At 42.2% G+C, this 12242-nt stretch overlaps 1 protein-coding gene across 11 annotated transcripts in view; it reads right to left on the reverse strand.

The window, feature by feature from the left end:
• sox5 (SRY-box transcription factor 5) overlaps positions 1 to 12242 on the reverse strand; it is a 372706-nt gene that overhangs the window by 111624 nt on the left and 248840 nt on the right. For all 11 annotated transcript variants that reach the window (XM_072562296.1, XM_072562294.1, XM_072562297.1 and 8 more), the window contains one exon: positions 4212 to 4291. In XM_072562296.1, coding sequence (XP_072418397.1) covers positions 4212 to 4291 — 80 coding nt within the window. The remainder of the gene's footprint in view (positions 1 to 4211; positions 4292 to 12242) is intronic.

Consider the following 12242-nt stretch of genomic DNA (forward strand, 5'->3'; position numbering starts at 1 on the left):
CTTAATCTATGAGGCCTTTTATAACGTGAAAGATCATTTTATTTTTAAAAAGAAAACTGCACTCCATTGTGCACCAGTGCTATGGATTCTACAAAGTGCAGACCGTGTGGAATTCAAATTGTTTCGCATAGAGTCACACAGAGACAGACCCTTCGGCCCAACCAGTTCATGCTGAGCATAATCCCAAACTAAACTGGTCTCACCTGCCTGCAAGTCGCTCCTACTCACGCCCTTATCTAAATGTCTTTTAAACGTTGTAATTGTACCCATATCCACCACTTCCTCACTTCCACTTCCAGAAAGTTTGTTCCACACGCGAGCCACCCTGTTTGCAAAAAAAATTTGCCCTCATGTCTTTTTTAAGTCTCTCTCCTCTCACCTTAAAAATATGTCCCCTCGTCCTGAAAAACCCTCATCCCAGGGAAAAGACAACTCTATCATTAACTCTATCTTTTCCTCTCATTATTTCATAAACTTCAGGTTGACTCTCATAGTAAGTAATGATCAGGCGACTGTGCAATACTAACCACGTGAGGAATTCTGAATTGACCTGCCCCTGCTGCTTGGTGTCCTTCTCACCTACCTACAGACAAATAGGTGGGTTTCGGGGTGTGGAAGACATAGCAAGCTGGGTAGGATCGACTCGGGACATGTGGGGAACAACCACTCGCAAACTCGGAAACTGTGCGGAAACAAACCGCAGTGGGGTTTAAACATGCCCTGTTTGGAAAACAGAAGTCAAAACCTTAAGATTAGGGTTGACAGATCGGATTGAGCAGGTTGTAAGATCATGAGAAATAGGATTGGCTATTGGCAAAATCTTGGCTGATTAGATTGTGGCCTTATTTTTCAGTTTTCCGTCTGCACCCCCGCACCATAACCCTTGTCTCTAGGACTGCCAAGGTACAGTATTTACTGCCAGGTACCACCTTTCCTTACTTCCCACCATCATTCAGTTCGACTTATTCACTCTCACAGTGTATTCTCTTCCCACACCATCAAAACTTGAGTAGACTTCATTACCCAACTGGACTATACTTGACTGTGAGCCAAATATCCTGTCTGATAACTAAAACGTGTTTCATTAAATTATTGCTAAAAACACAATTTATTTATTTGAGTTGCTTGCAGGGTGAATCCTAGAGATTGATCTGCAATTTCTGGACACTCGAATTGACATCACTTCCCCGTTACAAACTACAAAACTGGATGGCAAAAATCTATCTATAAAGCAGGTCAGATTACCAGGGCACAATATTCCAATTTGTAAAATTAGAAACAGCCAGCATTAATGTTCTTGACTCCTGGCTGCATTAATTTTGCCTTTTAACAAGAATTAAACATAACCAAATTTCTTCAGTATTCGCCCTTAGCCTGATTCTAGGAGAGACTAGGAATAATAAAAGGGCAGCGATATCTCACGTTTGAAGTCAGGATGTGCCCTGTGCACATAAGCAAAGTGTGCAGACAGTAAAATGAATAAATATTCTTGAAAGTAGAATTCACAGATTCTGAAAATAAAGCCCCTGGATTTGAGTGACTCAGATAGGATAAATTTAACTTTAAACATTGATGCAACATGAACAATATTGAATTAGCCACCCATAATACATCACACCCGATTTTCTTTCCAATGTAAGGAAAAGCCAATATTTTTATAGCAGCTTTCATGCGTTCCAGATGTCCCAAAGCAACTTACAGGTAATTAAGTTTTGAGTCTCTGTAGTAACAAAGGAAATGCAGCAGCCAATGTTCAGATCGACAGATCCCACAAAATAGCAATAATGATCAGATAATCTATATTTTAGGTGTTAGTTTAGAACTCGCTTACTCTTCTTCGCAATAAGGTTATTGGTTCTTTTACCTCTACCTGGGCATATTATCACATTCTAAAGACAGCACCTATAACAGTGACAGAATTTCCTCTGTACTGTACTGAAGAGTCAGCCTGGACTGTACGTACAGGTTTGCAAAGCAGGATTTGAAGCAACAACTTTCTGGTTCAAAAGTCAATGAAGGGAGAAATCAGATGGTCTATATGGGAGGAGGCAATTTCAACATTGCTCACAGGCTTTTTGTAGAACTGAAGCAGATTGCAGAGTTAAACAGGGATGAGGCCAGTAAGGGATTTAAACAGTACAATAAGAATTTTAAATTGGAAGCGTTGGAGGGCTGGACACCAATATAGACTGATAAGGAAAGGGGTCATGGGTGGGGAAACGGCACAGGATAAAACACGATTATGAAGGTTCTGGATTCACAAAGGCCCCTGGCATGTGGGAAATGGGATATTGTCCAAAGGACGATTGAGATAAACTTGACAGTGGACTTCACAAAGTGAGTTTGAGTTAGAGACGGGCAATATAATGGAAGTGGAACTGTGATAAAATTAGTCTTCAATGACTCAGGAGATCCCAGAATGATTTATTGATGAAGAAGTTAATGAAAGTGAAGCTAATGCCTAACTTGATGCAGGTCCAAGGAGATAAAACATGAATCTACATTAATCTCATTTAGTATCACCAAACTGCAAAGTTTTCTTCTGAATTTTCAATCAGACATGTAACTGTAAAAGCAATAGATACTATCTGTGTCATTAACCATTAGCATATTTGTCATCCATGTTTCCGAAAAGCTTTGACCCATCCATCTCACTTACCTATTGCTGTAAGTGTATTGCTAATGAACTGTAAGGAAGGAGCTTGCATTTCTATATCATCCCGTGCATCCCCAGGGGTAACCCCAAAGGACAGCCAATGAATATCTTTTGAAATGCAGTTTTGCTGGAAAATGCAGCAACATACACATAACAATTATAAGATAAACGACTAGATTGTCTGCTTTCTAGTGATGTCTGTTTGAGGATTGAAGACGTTGAACACTGGAAATATTCCTTTCCTCTCCTCTGAATAGCCCCATGGGATATTTCTTGGCCACCAGTGCAGGCAGAAGGAGCCTCAGTTCACTGTCTCATCCAAAAGATGGTACCTCCTTTGGAAGTGTTACTCTGGATCACTCTGTCCCTCTCTCCATAATGTACTGCCTCAAAGGCAAGAGAGTTAACACTGATCCAGTGACACTACATTTAAGCCCTTGATGCAATTCAAAGATAAGCATGACTAAAAACGAAAAAATGCTGGAAATCACACCCGGTCAGGCAGCAGCTGTAGAAAAAGAGCAAGCTAACCTTTTGAGTCTAGATGACTCTTCATCAGAGCTGCTCTCTCTCTCTCTCTCTCTCCACGGATGCTACCTGACCAGCTGTGACTTCCAGCACTTTTTGTTTCCAGTCCAGCATTCGCAGTAATTTGTTCCTTCAAAGATATACATATTGAGGATCACAGGGGTTCCGTGTTTTGGAATGCCTACATGCAACATCTATGCCTATAGATTTTAGAAGTACAGTTTACTTTTTCATATCTTAGACAGACTATGCAGAAATACTCATCTCTTTGTGGTGGCAGGAGATAGAAAGAAATGTAGAAGGGCTTTTTTTACATATTGCTGGGCTATCTGATGTGCATAATCTAGTGCCCAGATTACAAAAGACAGAAAGGACAGGAAGTGCAGGTGTTACTCAGCAGGTCTGGCAGCATTAGCGTTTCGTGTCCGATATGACTCTTCAGTTCCGAAGAAGAGTCATATTGGACTCGAAACAATAACTCAGTCTCTCTCTCCACAGATGTTGCCACATCTGCTGTGTTACCCCAGCACTTTCTGTTCTTATTTCAGATCTCCAGCATTTTGCTTCATATTTAAATTGAAAGAGTGACCGATGGAGGTCAAGGGGAACAACCATCCTTCCCTTTCCCTGTACTCCAACTGTATAAGAATGTAACACAGAGCACAGGATAGAAATTAAAATTTGGCGGTTGCGTTTGAAAAACAAAGTGCATTGACGCACAGAGGCTAAAAACTAATAAAACTATTCAATGCTGAACATATTGATAAATCTACCAGTGAGAATCAGTGACATGTCTTTCTGTTTTCCCGGGCTACAGTTCCTTACCACATTTCAATTCAAACTTCAGCTGATCACAACCAGGGCAAACTTGGTCTAAATTCACTACGCCATGAGAAAATCCATGACAAGAACTTATTTGTCAAACGCTAGATCTTTTATTCACCACTATTTTATTCTCTAAGCAATACTTCCCAAGGTCTGGCCTGTCTTTCAGGCCTATAGGCCACTACGAGAATGTCTGCCTTACCTGTAGCTGAAGTTGGCCAAGTCCTGGTGTTGCGGCTGCTCCCATGGTTGTGGGGATAAGCTGAAGTGGGTAGGGTTCATCTGCGAAAGAGAGCAGTGTTTGTCTTGAGAACATAATCGTACACACACCACCTATCAGTCTGCCACAGCAACCCCTGTCCCCTTCCCAGCAAAAATTGTTCAACTTTGGTCTTCAGCTTCTGACTCTCAAAACGAACACTTACGTTAAACTGTAACAGTACAATACAATGATAAAGCAACTTTGCCCTGCCTTCAGATTGCCTTATAAATATGTCACACGATGCAGATTTAAACTTGAATCCATCCTCCCAGGCTCCTTTACCAGACAATCCATTCCCACTGTGCTCAGTTAAATGGGGACATTCCAATGGGGAGAAATATATGAATGCACGAAGCATTAGACATAAGATGAATGAGCTTGAGGCTCTTTTGGAAATTGGCAGACACGATATTGTGGGGATAACTGAGACGTGGCTTCAAGTGGACAGGGCCTGGGAAATGAATATTCAAGGCTACACGTGCTATCGTAAGGACAGGCTGATGGGCAGAGGGGGTGGGGTGGCCTTGTTGGTAAGGGAGGATATTCAGTCCCTTGCACGGGGGGACCTAGAGTCAGGGGATGTAGAGTCAGTGTGGATAGAGCTGCGAAATACTAAGGGTAAAAAGACCCTCTTGGGAGTCATCTACAGGCCCCCAAACAGTAGTCTGGATGTCGGATGTAAGTTGAATCAGGAGCTGAAATTGGCCTGTCGCAAAGATGTTACTACAGTTGTTATGGGGGATTTTAACATGCAGGTAGTCTGGGAGAATCAGGATGGTATTGGACTTCAAGAAAGAGACTTTGTGGAGTGCCTCAGGGATGGATTCTTACAGCAGCTGGTGCTGGAGCTGACCAGGGAGAAGGCAATTCTGGATCTGGTATTGTATAACGAACCAGAATTGGTCAGAGACCTCGAAGTGAAGGAGCCATTGGGTAGTAGTGACCATAATACTTTAAGCTTCAATCTGCAATTTGAGAGGGAGAGGGTACAGTCGGAAGTGACAATATTTCTGTTGAATAAAGGGAACTATGGAGCTATGAGGGAGGAGCTGGCCAAAGTTCAATGGTGCAATACCTTAGCGGGGATGACCGTGGAGAAACAAGGGCGGATATTTCTTTGTATAATGCAGAAGTTGCAGGATCAGTTCATTCCTAAAAGGAAGAAAGATCCCAGGAGGAGACATGGGCGGCCATGGCTGACAAGGGAAGTTAAGAAACATATAAAGTTAAAAGAGAAAAAGTATAACATAGCAAAGATAAGTGGGAAAACTGAGGACTGGGAAGCTTTTAAAGAACAACAGAGGATTACTAAGAAGGAAATGCGCAGAGGAAAAATGAGGTACGAAGGTAAACTGGCCAAGAATATAAAGGAGGATAGTGAAAGCTTTTTTAAGTATGTGAAAGGCAAAAAAATGGCTAGGACTAAAATTGGGCCCTTGAAGACAGAAACAGGGGAATATATTACAGGGAACAAAGAAATGGCAGAAGAATTAAATGGGTACTTCAGATCTGTGTTCACTGGGGAAGACACAAGCAATCTCCCTGAGGTAACAGTGGCTGAAGGACCTGAACTTACGGGAATTTATATTTGCCAGGATTTGGTGTTGAGAGACTGTTAGGTCTGAAGGTTGATAAGTCTCCGGGACCTGATGGTCTACATCCAAGGGTACTGAAGGAGGTGGCTCGGGAAATCATGGATGCGTTGGTGATTATTTTCCAGAGTTCGATAGATTCGGGGTCGGTTCCTAAGGATTGGAGGGTGGCTAATGTTGTACCACTTTTTAAGAAAGGTGGGAGAGAGAAAGCAGGAAATTATAGACCAGTTAGTCTGACCTCAGTGGTGGGAAAGATGCTGGAGTCTATTATAAAGGATGAAAGTACGGCACATCTGGATAGTAGTAACAGGATAGGACCGAGTCAGCATGGATTTATGCAGGGGAAATCATGCTTGACTAATCTTCTGGAATTTTTTGAGGATGTAACTCTGAAGATGGACGAGGGAGATCCAGTAGATGTAGTGTACCTGGACTTTCAGAAAGCTTTTGATAAAGTCGCACGCAGGAGGTTAGTGAGTAAAATTAGGGCGCATGGTACTGGGGGCAAAGTACTAGATTGGATTGAAAATTGGTTGGCTGATAGGAAACAAAGGGTAGTGATAAACGGCTCCATTTCGGAATGGCAGGCAGTGACCAGTGGGGTACCGCAGGGATCCGTGCTGGGACCGTAGCTTTTTACAATATATGTTAATGATATAGAAGATGGTATCAGCAATAACATTAGCAGATTTGCTGATGATACAAAGCTGGATGGCAGGGTGAAATGTGATGAGGATGTTAGGAGATTACAGGGTGACCTGGACAAGTTAGGTGAGTGGGCAGATGCATGGCAGATGCAGTTTAATGTGGATAAATGTATGGTTATCCACTTTGGTGGCAAGAACAGGAAGGCAGATTACTACCTAAATGGAATCCATTTAGGTAAAGGGGCAGTACAGAGATATCTGGGTGTTCTTGTACACCAGTCAATGAAGGCAAGCATGCAGGTACAGCAGGTAATGAAGAAGGCTAATAGCATGCTGGCCTTCATAACAACAGGAATTGAGTATAGAAGCAAAGAGGTGCTTCTGCAGCTGTACAGGGCCCTGGTGAGACCACACCTGGAGTATTGTGTGCAGTTCTGGTCTCCAAATTTGAGGAAAGACATTCTGGCTATTGAGGGAGTGCAGCGTAGGTTCACGAGGTCAATTCCTGGAATGGCGGGATTACCTTACGCTGAAAGACTGAAGTGACTGGGCTTGTATACCCTTGAGTTTAGAAGACTGAGAGGGGATCTGATTGAGACATATAAGATTATTAAAGGATTGGACACTCTGGAGGCAGGAAACATGTTTCCGCTGATGGGTGAGTGCCGAACCAGAGGACACAGCTTAAAAATACGGGGTAGACCATTTAGGACAGAGATGAGGAGAAACGTCTTCACCCAAAGAGTGGTGGCTGTGTGGAATGCTCTGCCCCAGAGGGCAGTGGAGGTCCAGTCTCTGGATTCATTTAAGAAAGAGTTGGATAGAGCTCTCAAAGATAGTGGAATCAAGGGTTATGGAGATAAAGCAGGAAGAGGATACTGATTAGGAATGATCAGCCATGATCATATTGAATGGCGGTGCAGGCTCGAAGGGCTGAATGGCCTACTCCTGCACCTATTGTCTATTGTCTATTAAAGTACTCCACTGTTTCTGTCGTATTCTAGAGATATCTGTCTGGACAAAACTTCTCCTGGATCTAATCTTCATTGTAAGAGATTGTGTTGATTTAATCACAAAATAATTTAATTTCAGCGTCTGTAGGCCAAATAGTAAAACAAAATCCAAAATGTGACAACTATCCAAATTCCAATGATTTTGGAGCACATGTTTTAATATTTCAGCAATGTCTACAGCCTTCCTATTTAGCTGTTTCGTTGGATAGTCCCAACTTGGTCCAAAGTTTATTAAAGAAGAATGAAGAGAGATGTAAAACAAGTCAGTCACTCATCAAGTTGTATGTCACACCTTTGCCAGGCAATGACCAATCCCAACAAGAAAGAATCTAATCATTGGCCCCTGACATTCAATGACATTCAATCCCACCCAATATCCATATCCTGGGTGCTAACATTAACCAGAAACTCATTGGACTAGCCATAGAAATGTCGTGGTTGCAAAAGCAGTTCAGAAGCCAGAAATCTTGCAGTGGATAACTCACCTCCTGAATCCTCAAAACCTGTCCTACACATACAAGGCACAAGTCAGGAGTGTGTGGAATACTTTCCACTTGCCTAGATGGGTGCAAAGCCAACAACACTCAAAACGTTTGACACCATCCAGGACAAAGCAGCCACTTGATTAGCGCCACATCCATAAGCATCCACCCTCTCCACCACCGACACTCAGTAGCAGCGGTCTGTACTAATGACAAGATGCACTGCAGAAATTCACTGAAGATCCTTAGACAGCACCTTCAAACCCATGATCACTTCCATCTGGAAGGACAAGAGCAGCAGCTACATGGAAATACCTCCTCCTTCAAGTTCCCCTCTAAACCACTCACCATTCTAACTTGGAAATATATCGCCATTTCTTCACTGTCGCTGGGTCAAAATCCTGGAATTCCCTCTCCAACGACACTGTGGGTCAACCCACAGCAGGTGGACTGCCGTGGTCCAAGAAGGAAACTCATCCCCACGTTCTCCAGGGTAACTAGGGATGGGCAATAAATGCTGGCACAGCCAGCGATGCCAACATTCCATGAGTAAATAAAAAAAAACTTTCACCCAAGACCTACTCCATTCACATCAAAGATTTTGTGATTCCCTTCATGTTGACAAGGTGGATGATCTTAATTTAAATTAAATTAAATTAAGAGCACTGCTTTTCTCTTCGCATTTGTTCGGTTGTGCACTAGGATTGAGTTCAGTCAAGCAAGCAAAAGAATTCTGCTATCACCATACCAGTCTGTTAATAATATGCAGTTACCAGCACTTCAATTGAAGACTTTAACTCGGACAAATCCTTTTGTGAAGCAACATCTCTTTTGGCTAAGTCTATTGAGCAAGGTCAGTTTGAAGTTCATCTATGCAGTGTTCAGGTGATACAGTGTTAAATCAGGCATTATTTTTCAAATGAGTAAGCTACCACTGATTCATGGATGTTTGAACAAATCATAAGAAAAAGTCTCTTTGAAAGAGATATGCAGATAGTCCTAGTTCTCTGCCTTTTTCCCATGGTCTATAATTTTTTGAAGTAGTCATCCCAATTCTCTTTCAGCAGCTAATATTGAATGTCCTTTCAGGCAGTACATTCCGGATCATAGCAATTTGCCACATGAAAATGTTCTCCCTATCTCCTTGTTTTGTAGTTATTAGTCATACATGAGAGCAAACAGTTTCTCCTCTTAGAAATTCCAGTCGTTTTGAACACTTCTGCTGAATTCCAGTTTGCCCTTCTTTCCTTTAAGGGTGAACAATCCCAGCTTCTTTAGTCTTTCTACAAAACTGAAGTCCCTCATTTCAGCGTAATTCTAGTAAATCTCCTCATGCAGGTCTTGACATCGTTCCTAAAGTGTGAAGGGCCCAGAATTGGAAGTGATATTTCAGCTGAGGTCTAGATCGTGAGTTATAATGGTTTACCATAACTTCCTTGTTTCAGAACACACACATACACAAGACTGATGTGTACAAAAAGACAAGCTAGTCTGTCATACCACAGCATCATATCCATTTGTGGAAATACTACACTCTGAGGCTCTGGGATGCCCCTTACACAGTTGACACTCTAGTTTAATGTCTGTACATTTGGGCAAGATGGATTCCTCACAGTGTCAACCACACCAGGCTTAGATGCAATACATCTGTTTCCAAGATTTCATGTTAACACTATGGTTTTCTAAACAGTAATAGCAACAGTAGTAGACGTGCCAACGTTAAGGGCATTTAAATGGTCATTGGGTAGGCATATGGACGAGAATGGATAGTGTTGGGGTTCAGATTGGTTCCACAGGTCAGCACAACATGGAGGGCCGAAGGGCCTGTACTGCGCTCTAATGTTCTATATTCCAAATGCAGTTCATTGTAGGAAGCATACCAATGACTCATGTACTTTGAGAGGAGCTGGATATGCGTCCTGGAAATATCACTTTATTACTGATCCAAATGAAAATTCAGTATTATCTGGATCAGTGAAGCATACTCAGCCACTCAAGTCATTCAGAACAACCACCAACCACTGCCAGTGACCAGAATGACAAATAGTCTGAGAGTTGGAGTGGCTTAATGAGCATTGTACGATTTGCAGAATCTTCAGGTTCCTGCATGTCCAGCATTGCACGGAAGGCCTGGTTGAACCAACACTAGCCTATCGCCACTGAATGCAGAACATATCATGAAGGGTCCATCCAGACCTAACATCCAATGTCATAGAGCGAACAAATACCTCATGCCTTATTTGCAGAAACAGTTCATGTTGTACCACAAACCGTAATGATCAGCAGATAACTGACAGGGTCAAACAACGTTTCACGTTCAGTCTGATAATATTAGCCTCCAATAGGATCTATCCAGAGTAGAACATTTTCAACACTGATATTGCAAATATCCAATGCATTTATCTTACTGATGAGCTAGAGGAGATGGTTGAAAGGTGAAAGGAATCACTCAACTTCTTTCCCAACAACGCATCATCATCCAATACAATGGAAACAACTTAAAGTTGCTCGGCGTCTTGAACTTAGCAAAACATCGCTAAGGTGTCATAAAGCAGGAATACCAAACCTTGAGACATGGGTTGGACAATTGAAGGTATGGTCACTGATAGCAGGACAAAAGGAGTGTATGAAGCCATACAGACCTGAGACAGAGGAACATGGAGTGCTTTGAGAGCTGGAGGATGTTACAGAGATAGGGTGAAGTGAGGGATTGGAAAACCAGCTTGACAATTTTACATTTGACGCTTACTGGAGCAGGAGCCGAAGTAGCTCAGTCAGGAATATCTCCTGGAGGCTTACAGTTTCCATTAATCTCAGCGTGGGTAACTTCTCAGGTATTGCAGTAAGAACTCCTTCCCAGAGAATGTGCCTTGGCCCTGATAAACCTTCATGCTATGGGGAATTTGAAAAGGAGGTCCAACAGGGACTCAACAGGATGCCATTCAAATGCCTGAGGAAAAAGAGCAAAGATCAATATCAAGCTCAAAATTTCCCCCGGGTTGATGGTCCCTATGTATAACCATGATCTAAAATTTTCCCACCATACTTCTCTCATTTGACATTTGCAACTGTGCGCATTCAGATAGGCACATCTGGGACAGCCAGTCCCTCTGCATGAGATTGTTGGGGATGGAGGTGATGCACTGCAACAATTAAGTATCCATTCCTTCCCTCCCCTCCTTCATCCTCTGAACATTCAGCGTGGGAAGCCAGTGAGCTATCTAACCTATTGGTTGAGTTATGTTTATTTAGGTCTGTAGTAGTATCGTCAAATGCATGAAACATTAGGACTGCTAATTCATATTCGGAATACTTTCGTTTTGGCATGGTGCCATGTTTCAAAAGAAAAATCACAGGAACATATATTCTGTACACCATCTTAAAAGATGGTGGCAATTAGTGGCATTATATATTCACTCATCAAAATATAATTTGATTTTCTTGACATTATAAACAAGAGAAAGAAAATGCACCCACTATCCGACCCGACTCTCCATTTTGTAGTTTTTAAAACTAATACTGTCCAGTCTTAGTATCACAAATTATTCTAACTTGGACGTTTACCAATTTTATTCATCATTACTGGGTCTGAATCTTCAAATTCAATCTCTAACAGCATTGTGGAAGCACTTCCAACAACTGGAGTATAATGGCTCAAGAGGAATACTCCAATTCACACCTTCATAGGCATCCACATCCCAGGGATGAAGAATAGCCCATTCCTCCAAATCTCTTTGCCCGACATCAGTGTCATATTCAATGCATGAAACAGGCAGGGATTAAACCGAGATGCAATGGGACTTACCACTTCGACATACCCCTATGGTGAGCAATACTAATCTTTGCGTTCTGTCTTGCCCATGACTGGAGTGAACAACTTTGACAATGTAGGTGCAGCTGTGGTTTGACACATTAAGCAATGCAAAACACCCACCATGTATAGGATATTGTATTTTTTCTGGTAGTGACATGTTAAGGAAGAAGGGAACCTTCCCATTTTAAATATGATTAGATTAGGTTCCATACAGTGTGGAAACAAACCCTTCAGCCCAACAAGTCCACACCAACCCTCCTAAGAGTAACCAACCTAGACCAATTTCCCTCTGACTAATGCACATAACACTATGGGCAATTTAGCATGGCCAATTCACCCTGACCTGCACATCTTTGGACTGTGGGAGGAAACCGGAGCGCCCGGAGGAAACCCCGCAGACACGGAGAGAATGTGCAAACT

Source organism: Chiloscyllium punctatum, chromosome 44 (assembly GCF_047496795.1).
Source record: "Chiloscyllium punctatum isolate Juve2018m chromosome 44, sChiPun1.3, whole genome shotgun sequence".
Taxonomy (NCBI): domain Eukaryota; kingdom Metazoa; phylum Chordata; class Chondrichthyes; order Orectolobiformes; family Hemiscylliidae; genus Chiloscyllium; species Chiloscyllium punctatum.